The sequence below is a fragment of the Geotrypetes seraphini genome, chromosome 2, assembly GCF_902459505.1.
Source record: "Geotrypetes seraphini chromosome 2, aGeoSer1.1, whole genome shotgun sequence".
Classification (NCBI taxonomy): domain Eukaryota; kingdom Metazoa; phylum Chordata; class Amphibia; order Gymnophiona; family Dermophiidae; genus Geotrypetes; species Geotrypetes seraphini.
In genome coordinates, this window is record NC_047085.1 from 75,404,367 (window position 1) to 75,422,437 (window position 18,071).

The 18,071-nt window shown below is 44.3% G+C and overlaps 1 protein-coding gene across 1 annotated transcript in view; it reads right to left on the minus strand.

The window, feature by feature from the left end:
- Positions 1–14,726: 14,726 nt before the first annotated feature.
- TMEM67 (transmembrane protein 67) overlaps positions 14,727–18,071 on the minus strand; it is a 959,807-nt gene continuing 956,462 nt past the window's right edge. Inside the window, exon 33 of the mRNA XM_033932787.1 lies at positions 14,727–15,026. Within this exon, the coding sequence (XP_033788678.1) occupies positions 14,946–15,026 (81 nt within the window). The 3' untranslated portion in view covers positions 14,727–14,945. The remainder of the gene's footprint in view (positions 15,027–18,071) is intronic.

Genomic DNA, 18,071 nt, shown 5'->3' on the forward strand with positions numbered 1-18,071 from the left:
AAGGGTATGGAGAACCTCTCATATACTGACAGACTGAAAAAGCTAGGGCTGTTCTCCCTGGAGAAGCGGAGACTTAGAGGAGACATGATAGAAACCTTCAAGATCCTGAAGGGCATAGAAAAGGTAGACAAGGACAGATTTTTCAAATTGTGGGGAACCACAAGTACAAGGGGGCACTCGGAGAAATTGAAAGGGGACAGGTTTAGGACAAACGCTAGGAAGTTATTTTTCACCCAGAGGGTGGTAGATACATGGAACATGCTTCTGGAGGCTATGATAGGCAGGAGCACGTTACAGAGCTTCAAAGAAGGTTTGGATAGGTTCCTAGAGGACAAAGGGATTGAGGGGTACAGATAGAAGTAGAGGTAGGTTATAGGGATAGGAGTAGAGGTAGGTTAAAGAAATAGTCAGGGACCACTGCTCAGGCAATAGGCCTGATGGGCCGCCGCGGGAGCGGACCACTGGGCGAGATGAACCTCTGGTCTGACTCAGCGGAGGCAACTTCTTATGTTCTTATATTTTTTGGTCATTAAGATTATTATTATGATATCTGGTTTTATTGAATGTTAGTAGCTAGTTTAAAATGACTCCTAAAAACATGGTTCTTGAAAACAAATTTGGCTCTCAAAAGAAATCTTAATCGTTGTACTGCTGATCTTTGGCTCTTTTGACTAATGAGTTTGCCTACCACTGCACTAGATCAAACACTGAACTCAGATCTTATGAAACTACCATTGCAAAATTTCCTCCATCCAAGATAGAATGAACCTCATTAAGAAAGCCTGCTAACACTGTCTCAAGAGTATGATCCATGCTCCCAAAGATTTTTTCTGTTGAACTCGATGATTCTTTAGGAATTGTTTCTGTAATGTGGCACACTGCACACAAGACCCGGGACAGTGGGTCCAGACACTGTATACACCAGTTATGCAGATCTGTGATTGAAATTGCACGCTGACACCAGCTACACTTTTTGAATCCGGTTATCGGACGGGACATAGAGGAAAAACAGCCTCAGCCAAATTGAAGCCCGAAGGCTGAGGCCGTGGAGCAGGCCCCACCGTCAAAATGAAAAGAAAGAAAAAAATATATAAATATATATAATATATATATATATATATTTTATTTTTATTTTTTTAAGTTTTATAGAAAAGAAAGAAGCGAAGCACACACTCGACAAAAAAAAGACGAGCCGCAGCTGAAAGGCACTAATTAAACACACCATGCTTCAAAGCGGGGACTTCTCAGCTCCGCAGAAAAACTTGAATTGAGGAGATGCTGAGGAGAAGCACGTCCTACATCGGGTGGCAAGGCACTCATGCATGTGCGGTGTGGCAGTTGCAAACTTTGAAGTTCTTCAAGCAAGATTGCTTGTGAGGCTGTCTGCATCAGGGCTCCATGGATGATGTCACCCATATGTGAGAATATGCTGCCTGCTTGTCCTGGGATAAAGGATGCTAGGCTGTATAGAATGAGGAGTAACCAGCAGAAGAATGGAAGAATTGATGCCCCTGTATACGTCTGTGGTGAGGCCACACTTGGAATATTGTGTTCAGTTTTGGAGGCCATATCTGGCAAAGGCTATAAAAAGACTTGAAGCAGTCCAGAGGAAAATGGCAAAAATGGTAGGATGTTTGAGCCAAAAGAAGTACTAAAAGAGACTGGAAGACTTAAATATATATTCACTGGAGGAGAGGAGGGCCAGGGGAGATTTGATAAAGAAATTTAAATACTTGAAAGGTATTTATATAGAACAAAATCTTTTCCAGAGAAGAGTAAAACTAGAGGGCATAAATTGAGTTTATGGGAAGGAAGGCTTAGGAGTAATGTTAGGAAATTATTTTTCATAGAGAGGGTGGTAGATGACTGGTGCAACCTCCTGTAGGAGATGGTGGAGAGGAAAATGGTGACAAAGAGGATCTCTATTTAGAAAATGAATGAATGGTATAAATTAAAGAACTAAGGCCAGTACTGGGCAGACTTTCATGGTCTGTATCCCATATATGATGATTCAGTGTAGGATGGGCTGGGGAGGACATCAGTGGAACTCCAGTAACTTGGAACATGAGGATGTTACTGGCTAGAGTTTATGGTAGGTTTCTTGCAAACAACGGGATGGCTGGATAGGCTGGAGTGTACTTGGATGGCAACTCCAGAAGTTGGAACCTGGGACAGTACCAGATGGACTTTATGGTCTATGGCTCAGAAATATCAAAGAAAAAAGACAATTTAATCACGAATTTATAATGTGTATAACTAATGGGGAGACTAATTGGACTGTTTAGGTCTTTAGCTACCATCATTTACTATGTTTGTACTCTGTTTATTATCATTATTTACTTAATTTTTTTTTTTCATTTTTCTATATACTTATAAAACACTTCAGAACACACTTCTTGATGTCCTTGGTTGGGGACTGAAATCTGACATGTTTTGCCATCTGGCTGTATCAAGGATGTCCCCTTACATTGCCAACTTCCACCAAGAAGGAAGAGTTCAAAAGGTGACACTGGAGTTGTCATACAATCATCTTTCTTTCGCCACATACAGGACACAGACCGTGCTAGTCTGTCCAGCATCGGCCTCCTTTAGATTTAGCCATTCTTCTTTGTTTCTCATCACATGCAGGACACAGACTGTTCAAGTCTGTCTGGCATCGGCTTCTGTTCTCCCGTGCTAAATTTGGCCACTCTTCTTTGTTTCTCGTCACATGCAAATCTGTCCAGCATCAGCCTCCGTTCTCTCATGCTGGATTTGGCTACATGTGGGATACAGATCATAAATGTTTGCTCGACATTGGCCTCCATTCCCCCATGCTGAATTTGGCCACTCTTCTTTGTCTCTCACTATTTGTGAGACAGACCATTTAAGTTTGTCTGGCATTGGCCTCAAATCCCACTGTTCTTGCCCAAGGTAACACCTCAACAGCCATGTTGCATTTCCATCTTCTTTCTATTTAAGCATCCCCTGTTTCTATCCCAAGCATTTTTGAATTTGTTCATAGTTTTAGACTCTGCCTGAAAGTTTATTACTCCACTCCAAAGAGATTTTACAAAAGTCCATTTTGTGCAAAATATAGCACAAAATGCATGCAGTTTAGCAGTTTTGCCCATTTCCAGGTGTTGCACTATTTTTAGGGAAAAGTGCACTTTCTTAAAATCATTCCACACTTCATACATAGAGTCATTTAGTTTTTAACATGACTGATGTGACACAGTGAAGATTACCTGAAAAGATGCATCACATTACTACTAAGATACAGGAAGGTTTGGTAAACACTGAATTAGTTACATACTTGGATAAGTTTAGCATGAGAATCAATCTGGTTTTCGATCAGGATTTAGTATCGAAACAATCATGGCCTCTCTGCTTGATTATTTGCATTCATTATTCAGTCAAGGTTCAAGTGCGTTAATTCTACTGCTAGATCTGAGCAGCACTTTTGATCTGGTAGATCATACTGTTTTGTTGGATTGTTTGGAATTCATTGGAGTCGCAGGTAATGTCTTGAACTGGTTTCGTGGCTTCCTGGGTAAAAGATTGTACCAAGTGTTTAAAGAAGATGGTTCCTTGTTTTATCGTTGGGAAAACTCCTGTAGGGTCCCACAGGGTTCACCTCTGTTCCCCACTTTGTTTAATATTTATCTTGCTTCCTTGGGAAATTTGTTGCAAAGTTTAAAGCTCAAGTTCTACATTTATGTGGATGACATTACTATAGTCATCCCATTAACTTGTCTGTCACCTTAATTCATAAATTTTTTAGCGATTATTTTAAGTCAGATTGAACTTTAGATGACTGCTTATAAATTGAAATTAAATGTGGGAAAAACTAAATTTTTATTAGCAATTCCCAATGATAAGATTAAAGAGACAACAATACACGTGAATGGGTTGGACTATAATATAGAACAATCCATAAAAATATTGGGTGTGACTCTGGATAAACATCTCACATTGGAACAACATATGGATTTATTGTTTAAGAAATGTATCTCTCTGCTTTGGAAGCTTCGTACCATTAAGAAGTATTTTGACGAAACTTCCTTTCGTTTACTGGTACAGTCTTCTATCTTAAGTATTCTCAATTATTGTAACATTATATATCTAGGTGCTTACAAGAAAATTTTCAAAAAATTGAGAGTGATTCAGAATACTGCCATTTGCCTCATTTTTGGTTTAAAAAAAATGGGAACATATCACTCCTTTCTATTTGAAACTCTATTGGTTGCCGATAGAGTCGAGAATTCTGTTCAAATTTTCCTGTATGGTTTGTTACCAGGTTATCTTGTGTCTCATTTTTTTTTGAGTCACGCCAAAAAGACCACATGTAGAGTGCACTTGTTTTCATATCCCTCCATAAAATCCTGTCATTATAAGAAGTTCTTTGAGAGAACCCTCTCATTTCAAGCTGCTAAATTGAATGTATGGCTTGGAAAAATTATGTTAGAGGCATGGCCGGATTTTCCTAAAGGCTAACTAGGCTTCAGCTTAGGGCCTCAAGATCAAGAGGGGCCTACATTCAAATTGTTAGCAAAATTAAAATTACACTATTCTAAAAACAGTGAACACTAAAACACTGAACTGAAAATAAGGAGAAATTCTACGCTTCGGGATCGGAACCGGCTCTGGCCGCAACGGGGCGCCGACTCGGCTTCTCCCTTTCTTTTTCTCGTCCTGGGAGGAGGATCAGGGAGGGAAAGACGTCAGTCCGGAAACAGCTGGGCAAAGCCCAGCCCCGCTGGGAGAGAGGCAAAACGTGGATCCATCAGGACAGGGCGGCCCAGACTGGCATCGGGGGGTGGGGTGGGGTGGGGGGTTTCAGTGGAAGGGGGATGGGAGGCAGGCGGGCATCGGAGGGGGGGTGAGGTGAGGAAGGACGCACTAGGGGCACTATGGACATAGGAAGGGGCAATGTTGTATGTTATGTTTGATTAGTTATCGTTACAAGTACTATATATGGTGCTGAGAATAAATGTCCAAATAAGTGTTCTCGACTTTTTTTTATTTATTATCCGTGTCATATTTTTTATAAAGGTTAGTACCAATAACAACATGTTTCATTTAACATATTGATATATATCACAGTAATGATGTATTTTATTATCTCTCATGTAATTTACAAACTTAAAAATGGGAGGTGAAAGGGCCTCTTAAGTGGAATAGCCTAGGGCCTCTTTTCATCTAAATCCGGCCCTGGTTAGAGGTCTCTTCCTATCTTGGTTTTTGAAAATTGTTAGACTCAACTCTTTGATAGGCTGGTATCTTAATGTATTCTGCTTCATTTTTTCAATCAAGTCCTTATATTCAACTTGATGTATTTTATCTGTTCTATGTATTACTTCTTTCCCTGCCATGCCGGTATTTTCTGCATTATATTGTAAATGCTTTCTGTCTTTATCTGTTTTTTAGTCCATTATTCTAATTTGCATTTTATCTGTATCCCATGTATGAGCTCACCTTGTTGTGAACCGCCTAGAACAGGGGTGTCCCACCTGCAGCCCCGTGAAGTATTTTGTGCGGTCCCTGTCAAGGGCGATGCAGTGTTTTCCTCTGCTGCCCCCCGGTGTTTACCATCTTGCCAGCTCCCTCCTCTATCTTGCTGCAGAGTTTGCACGTTTGTGTGGCCCCAGAAACATTTTTTTCGGCCAATGCAGCCCAGGGAAGCCAAAAGGTTGGACACCCCTGGCCTAGAACTTTTTTTGTTATGGCAATATATAAGAATAAAATTATTATTATTATTATTATCTACATCACAATTTTCATAAAATGAAGACATTTTAACTATTTGGGAAGAGGCTGGGAACAAGAGCAGCTTGAGGAGGATGCAAAGGGTTGCAGGGATAGATGCAGAGACTTGTAGGGACTCATTTGCATGTTAGAAGGGGTTGATGGCAGGGCTGAAAAGTGGGACCATGTGCAAATAACTCATTTATTTTGCTAGTTCTATCTGGAATAGTTTGCCTTGACAGGCAAGAGTAGAATCTAGATATATTGGCTTTCTATATGGTTAAAAAATTACCATATTTTTTGCTTCATAAGATGCACCCTAGTTAGAGAAGAAAAAAAAATAAAACACATTCTGAACCAAATTGTGCACCCAGCCTCCCTCACTCCCTGCCAGGCTCTGCACAAAACCCCACATTCCTTGCCAGGCTTTGCACCCTGTTCCTCCTTCCCTGCCAGGCTCTGCACTCTGCTCCCCCTTCCCTGCCAGGCTCTGCATCCTATCCCTCCTTTCCTGATCTGTAACCTGCCACCTCCCTCACCTCTGGTGGTCTAGTAATAGGCTGGGACAGTAGGGATCCATCCCAGCCGACTAACAATCCTCCTCCCTCCTCCAGGTACCCTTTAATAACATGGCCTGCCCACTGGCCCTTCCTTTTAAAACACCCTCGCTCACCTGTCCAGAGAACCTTTTTAAACACCCCCTGAAACCTGGTGGTCCAGCGGTGTATGGGCTGGCAGGTGCGCGCTATCTGCGCTGCTGCCTGGGCCCGCCCTGCTTTCTGAATGGCTACAGTCAGTTCTCGCAAGTCATCACTCCTTAAGATGCACCCACTTTTCCACCCCCTTTTTGTGGGTGGAAAAAGTGCATCTTATGGACCGAAAAATACAGTAGTATATTGCTTGTTTTTTATATAAATATTAATTTTGATATAGAATTTTAGTTATTTTTGGTTATGGTTGTTGTTATTGATATTAGTTTCTGTATATTCCCCACATTTGTGCATAGGTTTATTTACTTTTATTGTAAATTGCCTTGAACTAATTTTGATATTAGTGTGATTCATAAATTACAGATTAGATTGGTAGGGTTGGCCTTGGCTAGGGAGACTCCCAACAGTTAAAAAAAAGTAGTGTGTACTAATTATGGGAATTAACATGTAGTATATGCAAAACCGTACTGTATTGCAGTAAATCTAGCCCATGACATAGGCACCGGAACGGGAGGGGGGGGGGCTCAGGAGCTTTGGCCTCCGCAAAAATTTGATCCCTGTTGGTCCAGGGGAGCAGCGAGCAGGAGTGATCTTTCTGCGCTCCTGCCCGCTGCTAACCCGGTTGGTGGCAGCTGATGGAAGACAATCAAAGAAGCTGCTGAGCGGCAAGCAGGCAGTGCTAAAGCGCACTCCTACTGGTTGCTGCTCAGCGGCAGAAGAAATCAGCTACCACCGACTGGGAGGAGGTAATAATAATAATAACTTTATTTTTCTATACCGCTATAGTCAGGCAACTTCTAGGCGGTTCACATTGAAAGAAGGCTGGACAGTCAGCGAATGATAAGGAGCCTAAAATAGAAAAGTTACATAAACAAGGTACATACTAATTTAAGTTCCATGGGTAAAGAATACATGAAAATTGGTAGGAGGATGTGGCAAGGTGCACTGCAGAGCCTGGGAAGGAGGGGGCTTGGTGCAGAGTCTGACAGGGGTTGGGAGGTAAGGAAGGAATAGGGCTAGGTGCAGGGCCTGACAAGGGGGGAGGGAGGGGGCTGGGTGCAGGGCCTGACAAGGAAGGGAGGGAGGGGGCTGGGTGCAGGGATAAGGTGTTGGGAAGGCAGGGAGGACAAATGCTCAGAGGGTTGGGAAAGACAGACACTGTATGTACTGGGAGAGGGTTGGGAAAGACAAATGCATGGGCTGGGGGGGTTTAGGAAAGGAGGAAAAGAGAGATGCTGCACAAATGGAGTAGTGGGAAAGGAGAGAAAATAAATGCTGCCGATGGGGGAGGGAAAAGAAATGGAGAATTGTTGAACATAGGTGTGTGGCGTGAAAGGGGAAAGAGTGATGATATATATGGGGAAAGGAAGAAAGAGGGAGAATTGTTGGAAATAATAGTGGTGGAGGGAGGGATGAGAGATACCCAAAGAAGGGAGAGATATCAGACCACTGGAATGGGAAGGAGTCGGCGGCAGGGTGAAAGAGGAGCCAGAGAGGAGTCAGGCAGAAGACAGCAGTGGCAAGGAGCGGGTAGCGGCGAGAGGAAGCTCCGCCCACCCCACCGCGTCACAGCAGCATCACTGCCCGATCTCCCCCTTAATAGGAAGGGAGCCGCGGCGCGAAGGCCATTGTGAACCGCGTGGTCTGAAGAGTCGGCGGCGGGGTGAAAGAGGAGCCGGACAGGAGCCAGAGAGGAGTCGGGCAGGAGTCGGGCAGAAGGCAGCAGTGGCAAGGAGCGGGAAGCAGCGAGAGGAAGCTCTGCCCACCCCCACTGCATCACAGCAGCATCACCACCCCGTCTCCCCCTTAATAGGAAGGGAAACGCGGCGAAGGCCACTGCAAACCGCTTGGTCCGAAGAGTCGGCGGTGGGGTGAAAGAGGAGCCAGAGAAGAGTCGGGCAGGAGTCGGGCAGAAGGCAGCAGAGGCAAGGAGCAGGAAGGGGTGAGACTAAGCTCCGCCCACCCCCACCGCATCACAGCAGCATCACCGCCCGGTCTCCCCCTTAATAGGAAGGGAGCAAACGGTGCGCAGCCGTTCGGCGCATAGCGAAGGCGCCTTAAGAAGGAGCCAGGAGACCAGGCCGCCCAGCAGATTAACCTAGAACCTAGCTACATGCCGGGCACCACTTCCACGCATCACACACACCGGGAGACTAAAGAAAGGAGAAAAAGAAATGGAGGCAGCAGGAACCCAGCGGAGCTTCCCAGTATACTGCAAGGAGTGTCATATGTATGACTACCTCCCCTCCGGGAGGTGGGCATACATATGCGGTCGGTGTCAGGAACTGGAAAGCCTGAAGAGGGAGGTCGGGAGACTGCAGGTCAAGGTCCAGGAGCTGGAGGGACTCCGCACTTCAGAAGAACCGTGCTGGGCAACTGAGGACCCCACCAGAGAGAACCACATTGAGGAGCAAGTTAGAGAGCTCGAAAGATTCATCGAGGAGGCCTGCAGGATGGTGGAGGTACAGGATCACCAGCAATACAGACAGGAACCAACTGATGAAGGACGGAACCCACCAGATGCCGGGGGACAGGAACCAACAGATGGAGGACGGAATCCACCAGACGCCGGGGGAGAAGGACGTTGCGGAAGAACCGAGCAGACAGAGGAGGCCAAGACCCACCAGAACCCTGAGGGAGAAGTAGCGGACCACACCAAAGATACAGACTTGAGACCGAAAAGGAAGCTGAAGAAGGGGAAATCTTCAATTGTAGTAGGAGACTCAATCCTGAGAGAGGTGGACAGTCACATAGCAGGAGAGAGAGAAGACTGGCTAGTGACATGTCTCCCAGGAGCAAGAACGAAGGACATCACTGACAGAATTGAGAGAATCCTGGAAGGAGCTGAGACGGAAGAGACAGCAGTGATAATCCACGTTGGAACAAACGATGTCAGCAGAAGAAATTACAACAGGACTACACTAACCGAGCAGTTCAAGATCCTGGGAAGGAAATTGAAGCTGAGGACATGGAAGATAGCTTTCTCAGAGATCCTGCCAGTACCGAGGGTAGATGTGAGGAGGCAGACCGAGCTGCAAGCAATAAACGCATGGCTGAGGAGATGGTGCGAAGAGGAAGGTTTCCACTTTGTTAGGAACTGGTCAACCTTCTGGAGAAAGAACAAGCTCTACAGGAGGGACGGACTGCACCTGAGCACGACAAGAATGAGAATGCTGGCGAATAACGTCAAGAGCGCAATAGACAAGGCTTTAAACTGAGGAGAGGGGAAAAGCCGACAGTCGATCTGGTGACGACGCTTTGGACAAGAGTATCAAATGAAGATACTGAGCAGGAAAACTACAAAATAGGACTCAAAGACAAGCGGGAAAAATGCAAAAAGGACTCAAAAGCGAACTACAGGGGTCCAAGGAACAAGTAAAAATAGAGAGCAAAAAGAAGGAAAAACAGCAGGAGCTAGAGGGGCATGCGGGAATGAAGAAGCCAGCTGAGGACGAAGAAAACGCACCACGGGAAGGGGAAGAACAAAACGGAACTCTGGGGATGGCAGCCCAGGAGGGGGATGACAAGAGAAATAAACCACAATGAAACACAGCAGGGAAAGTAAAAAACCGAGACTTAAATTGCTTGTACACCAATGCAAGGAGTCTAAGGACCAAAATGGGAGAGCTAGAAGTCATGGCCTACAAAGAGGACCTAGACATAATTGGAATCACAGAAACATGGTGGGCTGAGGACAACAAATGGGACGTAGTACTACCAGGGTATAAACTCTATAGGAGAGACAGGACGTACAAGAAGGGTGGAGGAATAGCGCTATACATAAAAGACTCCATTCACTCGACCAGGATGAATACGGCGACGAGGGCGGAAGGTTTGGAATCACTATGGATTAAGGTACCAGGAAGAAAGGGAGCTGACACAAAATTGGGTCTATACTATCGCCCACCTGGACAGCCAGAAGCAAGCGACAATGACCTAGAAGCAGAATTGAGGCAGGAATGCAAAAGCGGAAGTGTGATGGTGATGGGGGATTTCAACCACCCTGGGATAGATTGGAATATTGGACACTCCAACTGCGCGAGGGAAACCAAATTCCTAAAGGCTGTGAGGGATTGCTTCATGGAACAGCTGGTCAAGAACCAACACGAGGAGATGCCACTCTTGACCTAATCCTCAACGGACTAGGGGGACCCGCAAAGGAGGTGGTAGTAGTAGGGCCACTAGGAAGCAGCGATCACAACATGATCCAGTACAAATTAGAAGTAGGAACATGAAAAGTGAAGAGAACCACAGCGACAGCGCTCAACTTTAGAAAAGGGAACTACGATGCTATGAGGAAAATGATGAGAAAGAAACTCAGAAACAGATCATGGAAGATGGAGACTGTAGAGAAAGCCTGGTCCCTACTCAAGGACACGGTGCAAAAAGCACAAGACCTGTACATCCCCAGGTTTAGGAAAGGGTGCAAAGAGAATTGAACAAAAAACCCGGTGTGGATAACAAAGGAAGTGAAGAAGGCGATAGGTGACAAGAAAACATTGTTCAGTAAATGGAAAAAGAACCAAACTGAGGAAAACCAGAAGGAACACAAAAAACACCAGAAAGAATGTCACCGAGTGGTTAAGAAAGCAAAAAGAGAATACGAAGAGAAGCTGGCTGGGGAAGCGAGAAACTTCAAACCGTTCTTCAGGTACGTGAAGGGGAAGCAACCGGCGAGGGAGGAAGTGGGACCGTTGGATGATGGAGACAGAAAGGGAGTGGTAAAGGAGGAAAAAGAGGTAGCGGACAGGTTAAACAAGTTCTTCTCGTCAATCTTCACGAGCGAAGACACATCCAATGTACCAGAACCCGAGGAGATCATAAGTGGGGATCAAGATGAAAAGCTGGAGCGAATAGAGGTAAGCCATGAAGATGTCCTCCGACAGATAGATAGATAGAAAAGCGACAAATCACCTGGCCCGGACGGAATCCACCCAAGGGTACTAAAAGAACTGAGAAAAGAAATAGCGGAAACACTCCAGCAAATATGTAACCTATCCTTGAAAACTGGGGAGATCCCGGAGGACTGGAAAATAGCAAATGTCACGCCTATCTTTAAGAAGGGATCGAGAGGTGACCCGGGAAACTACAGGCCAGTGAGCTTGACTTCGGTTCCGGGTAAGATGATGGAAGCACTGATTAAGAACAGCATCTGCAAGCACATAGAAAAAAATGGGCAGCTGAGGGCGAGCCAGCATGGCTTCTGCAAGGCAAGGTCATGCCTCAAAAACTTGCTACACTTCTTTGAGGGAATAAACAGCCAGATGGACAAAGGGGAACCCATAGACATCATTTACCTCGACTTCCAAAAAGTCTTCGACTAGGTACCCCACGAACGGCTGCTTAAGAAGCTGTGGAAACACGGGGTGGAGGGGGAGGTATACCGATGGATTAAACACTGGTTGGCGGGCAGAAAACAGAGGGTTGGAGTGAGGGGCCAATACTCAGACTGGCAATGGGTCATGAGCGGAGTCCCACAGGGGTCGGTGTTGGGACCGCTCCTGTTCAATATATTTATAAATAATCTGGAGACGGGGACGAAATGTGAGGTTATCAAATTTGCAGATGACACCAAACTCTGCAGCAGTGTTAGAACCACGGAAGACTGTGAAGACCTGCAAAGGGACCTAACAAAACTGGAAGAGTGGGCAAAAAAGTGGCAGATGGCGTTTTAATATAGAGAAATGCAAGGTCATGCATGTTGGGAAAAAGAACCCGATGTTCAGCTACACAATGGAGGAATCATTGCTAGGGATAAGTAACCTTGAAAGAGACCTGGGTGTGCTGGTGGATACAACAATGAAAGCATCGGCACAATGTGCGACAGCCTCAATGAAAGCAAACAGAATGCTGGGTATCATTAAGAAGGATATCACGGCCAGGACGAAGGAAGTCATCATGCCACTGTATCGTGCAATGGTACGCCCGCATCTGGAGTACTGTGTCCAGTATTGGTCGCCGTACCTCAAGAAGGACATGGCAATACTTGAAGGGGTCCAGAGAAAAGCGACGAAAATGATAAGAGGTATGGAAAACTTCTCATACGCTGACAAGTTAGAAAAGCTGGGGCTGTCCTCCCTGGAAAAGCGGAGACTTAGAGGAGACATGATAGAAACCTTCAAAATCCTGAAAGGCATAGATAAGGTAGACAGGGACAGATTCTTCAGACTGTGGGGAACCACAAGTACAAGGGGGCACTCAGAGAAACTGAAAGAGGACAAGTTTAGAACCAATGCCAGGAAGTTCTTCTTCACCCAGAGAGTGGTGGACACATGGAACGCACTCCCGGAGGTTATGATAGGCCGGAACACGCTACAGGGATTCAAAGAAGGTTTGGATAAATTCCTGAAGGATAAGGGGATTGAGGGGTACGGCTAGAAGTAGAGATAGGTTATAGGAAGAGTCAGGGACCACTTGACAAATCATGGACCTGATGGGCCGCCACGGGTGGGGACTGCTGGGCGTGATGGACCTCTGGTCTGACCCAGTGGAGGCAACTTCTTATGTTCAGACAACAGAACGGAAGGGAAGAAGGGGAGAAAGAGATGCCAAACTGCAGAAAAGAGAGGAGAGAGATGTTGGGAAGAGGGAGGGAAGGAGAGAGAGATGGTACACATAGATAGATGGGAAGAGAAGGCATGGAAAAGTAGATTTTGAGAAGAAAGCAGAAAAATGGAAGAAAGTTGAATGTTAAAAGTTAATGCTCAAGACGGATGTATGAAAAAATAGGAAAAAACTGACCAATGAAAAACTTGTCTCAAGAGAGTGATCTAAATATTTATGTGGTACGCTCAGAGATGTGAAACTCCAGCCAACTCCCCAAACAATAACAACGGACTTAGCTTCAAGTAGTCTTCATAAGTTGTACAGAAGAAACAGGGGGAAGTAGATAGTCAATACACCCCTGGATACCAGGTTCAACCAAGTCCGTTGTCATTGTTTGGGGAGTTGGCTGGGGGGTTCTCAGAGTGGTCTCAATGATTGATTTCACCTGTGTTTTATTAGTTATTTCACTGTGGTTTGATTCACATTTTGATTTAAAGCACACATGAGGTACCCGATGATGGTGTGTAGGCAGAGGTATGGTTGCCTCTGCCTTGTTGTGTGAAGCCCTGGAGAAATTCTCCTTTCACTGACCCTCCGCACTGAGGTTACCCAATTTCACTAATATTTATTATATTATCTTATTTTGAAGTCGTGTTGACATTCACAGGGGTTTTTGTCATCAAGTTACCACTCTTAGAACCTTTTGACTAGTTCTGCCTTTTTGTTAGTATCTTTTTCAAGTTTCAGTGGCAGGTTATTTGGAGTAGTGTAGCATAAAATTCAGAGAGGCAAAATCCAGTCAGGCACTGTCAGAAGAAGCCTTATTGAATGAACAGTTTTTGAAAATAGATGTATGGGTTTTCCCAGTGTAGAAAGTTTAGCTCTGAAGTGCCTGAGCTAAACAGAAGACCTGCCTTAGGGTAGGCCTCTGACCTATTTGGTCTATGTTTTGAAAGTACTTTTCTGTTTTTTTGTTTTGTTTTTTTTATTTTGCTGGACTGAAATTTTGAAAACTGAATTTAAGCACTGCTAAAACCTTTTGGAAAGCGATGACTTTGAAAGAAACATGTGGGAAAAGCAAAATTTTTCTTTTGACTATGAACTTTGATCTTTTGTTTCCTGATTATTTTGTGAAGCAGTGTTTGCAGTTTTATTTGCACCAGTAATAAATTGTTTGACTAGTTATCCTATAGAATAAAGATTTTGTTGTTTTGAACACTAAGAAACTGAGGATTGTTGCAGCCCACTTAGGGGTCCTTTTATCAAGCTGCGGTAGGGGGTTTAATGCGTAATACCATGCGTTAAACCGCCTGTCGCGCTAGCCGCTAATGCCTGCATTGAGCAGGTGTTATTTTTTTAGCCGGCACGAGGGTTAGCGTGTGATGAAATGTCCGATGCGCTAACCCTGCTAGTGCAGCTTGATAAAAGGACCCCATTAATCCACTGCTCCAAAAGCTGATGAACTGCTTGGTCATCTCTGTGTGCTCTGGGCACTGCTGCACCCGGTGACAATATCTAGTAAGTAAAAGCATGTCTCTTGTATTTCTGTAAATGACTTATGCTGTGCTATATCAAGTTTTTAGTGTTATAGCCTAACTCCATTTTTTCCAGTTCTTCAGGTAAAAGTAGAAAAAAATAGTAATACTTTATATATCTGTTTTTTTTAAATAAAACTTTGGCACTCCTTAATACTGCCTCTAATAAAGCAATAATTATGAGGCTAAGTTCTTTTCAAAATGTTTGTCCTCAGGAAAACTGGGTTCACTTTATACAAGAACAACATTAAAAAACAGCACAAAGATGTATAAAAAATAAGCTTTCTCTAGTCAATACCAAATAAATGTACAAATGGTTCCATATTGATATTTACAGACTATTACAAAAGTAACTTGAACAAAACCATGTACTGTATCTTGATTATGTCAAACTGCCTCTGGATACAGCCATTCACTTTTCAGTATGTTAAATGAGAAATCTTTCATCCATCAAAGTTTTGGATGCAAGATTCTTCTGTCCCACAGCACTGCGAATAATCCTGAACATCTAGAAATTGAAGGAAAGAATTTTCAGACAAAATAAGTAACACAATAGCTGAAGTATTTTCTAAAATTATACAAATGTCATTAATTTAGGCTATTAGCAGTATGTTATACACAGCATATTATATGGGGCAATTTTAAGACGGCTTTGGGACAAAGTCTACAGTTACCTTATATTTAGGGAACAATTTACGGCTAACCGCTTTGTGGAAAAGTCAAAATGTAACATTTTATTTGTCAACTTTGCACAAAACTTGCCTCAAGTGTTTTTTAGAATACAGTGGAACCTTGGTTTGCAAGTAACTCGGTTTGTGAGTGTTTTGCAAGACGAGCAAAACACTCAGCAAACTTTTGACTCGCAAACCGAGCACTGCCCCGATAAACGAGCACTTACAAACCAGGAAGCGCCGCTTCGGGGGATTCTCTTCCGTCTTCTGGCCAGCCTTCCACATTGGGTGCCTTCTGCAGGTTGGAGGACCTCTGTCTGGGCCTGCATGGCCCGGTGCTATCCCGCCTGCGCGTTGCGTGTAATGCGCACAGCATCAATCATCGGTGTTGTGCGTGTCGTGCGCAGCATGTGGGTGGGGCAGCGATCGGCTGCGTGGGATCGGGTGGGGGCTCTCCAGCATGCGAGGGGCATCCAACATGGAGGGCTGGCCGGCGGATGGAGGAGGCATCCCTCTGAAGGCACTGCGGGGTTCTCCGGCAGCTGGCGGACATTACACGCACCCCCCCCCCACCCAAGTGGCACTGTCGGGTTCTTCTTCCGATGACAGATGGAGGAGGCAGACAAAGGAGACGGCGCTGCAGCACCCGGCCCCAACAGGTACAGACCCCAGGTTCTGAAACCAATCGTTGCTGTTGCCATTATTATCTATGGGGAACTTGGCTTTGATAAACGAGCATTTTGGATTACGAGCATGCTCCTGGAACGGATTATGCTAATAATCCAAGGTACCACTGTAGTTAGTTTAAAAGTAAAATAGATTGTGTTTTCAAGCCTATGCATACTGTTAGAGTAATTCTACAAAGCGAACGCCACCATTTGCATGCTGATTATACATGTCGATGATTATAGTAACAGCAAATGAGCATGTGGAGGCAGTGCATGCAAATAGATCTCATGCATATTCATTGGGGAAATCCTAAAATTCCGATGGGATTCCAGCCCTTGTTGCCCACCCCTGTTCTATGAGGTTTAGTCTGGTCCAGGTAGTATGCTACAGCATATTTGCAGTCCAAGGATGGAATGTGGCTTCAGGAAGAAAATGGGCAGAACTATGGATGGTCTGGTTGAGGTAGAATTCTGAGACAACTTTAGGAAGGAATTTTGGAATATCTTCTAGATGATGAGGAAGGTTGAGAGGGTTGTACTTTAGATAAAGTTATCATAGTATTTGTGTGGGGTTTTGTTTTGTTTTTTATCTACAGCTTCCAATTTTTTCCTCCAAATAGGTCACCTCCTATTGCAAGGAACATTGGAAAGGTGTCCCTAAAGTTTCTAGATCTGATGCTCAAAGCCAAGCCATTCTACACATTGCTATAGCTACTGCAGATGTTCTGGAAGAAACATCAAAAGCTACTCTAGCCATGAACTTTCTAGTAGTGAACAAGTTCTTTGATATGTGCTGGAATTGTTTTAACTGTTCTAGAGGAAGATATTGGTCAAAGTCTGACAATTGTTTCAACAAAAAATTGGTGCAACCCAGCTCTGAAACCTATTCTGCTGGACTATTTTCCTGTTGTCTAATTACTCATCCTCATCTACTTAGCAACTTTCTGAAACTAAGAAGTCTGAGCCCAGGGGAACAAACCTCTGAAGAAAAACTGTTAAATGTGAGTAAACCTATTATATTTGTTCAATAAAGTATACTTCAGAAAATATATAAGAATTTCCTGCATGTGTGTTGGTGTGCCTGAGGTTTAGCTTCCTGGTAAATTTTGAAATAAATTGACATGTAAAACTGATAGTTCATAATTCTGTTAAAAGGCATTGGAAACTGGAATTTGACTTCTCTGCCTGGAGGAGCAGAAATGTAAGAGCATGAACACTTGAGGGCAAATTCAACAACTAGACAATGGTGTTGAAGTTGAGTTCTTTCAAATCCTAGACATGCTTGTATTCTATATATAGTGTCTTGTAGGAGCTACTTTGACTGATAAGGAGGTCTCCTCCCAGTTTTTAAATAAAGTGTCTTTCATGACTTTGTGTAATGGCACCTTAACACCCCACATTTGGTGGTGGTTCAAAGTCAAGGAGTTCAAAAAGTCCAAAACAAAGTTCCTCCTCTGTTTCCATTTTGATGGGCAATGCCTGCCCCATTTGTCTAATGAAGCCAGTAAAAGAGATGCTCTAGGGTAGAGATGTGCACCATGGAGGAGGTGGTAAAAGATCGGAAGGTATACTGTATGATTCTTCAGCAAAAACTCTTCACTTGAGTGGATGGAAATATCCCCCTCCCTACTCCTGCACAGCATTTCTTCCTCTCTCCTCAACCCTCATGTGCTACTTGTCACCCTTTCTCTGTCACTGTTCACCATCTCTTTCTCTCATTCCATCCCTTGCTGTAAAAGGAGTGGGAAAAGAAAGAGAGAGGGATCCAGGATGCATATCTCCTGCCCCCTTCTACTGCCACATCCAATATTTTACCCCCCTCTCATCCCCCGGACCATGTGCAGCATCATTCATCCCTGCCCAATATTTCTCCTTCAGTCAGCCCTCTCCAGCACCATGCCACATCTCTCCCTCCATTCCCTCTACCACCATGTCCAACATTCCTCCCTCTTGCATCCCTTTAAATCTATCCTGTTCCCTATCCACCACCATATCCAAAGTTTCATCTTTCTCTTTCCCATGCATCTCTATCTCACTCCTCTCCTTTCCTATGCCCAATAATTATCCTCTCTCTTCCTTTCCTCATATGGACATCTTTTTCACTCTCACTCACACACTCATGCCCAACAATTCTCCCTTTCTATTCCCTGTCCCCTCTCTTCCTTCTGTGTCCAAATGTGCCCCCTCCTTTCAGCCTTTGTCCCAAGTTCGTGC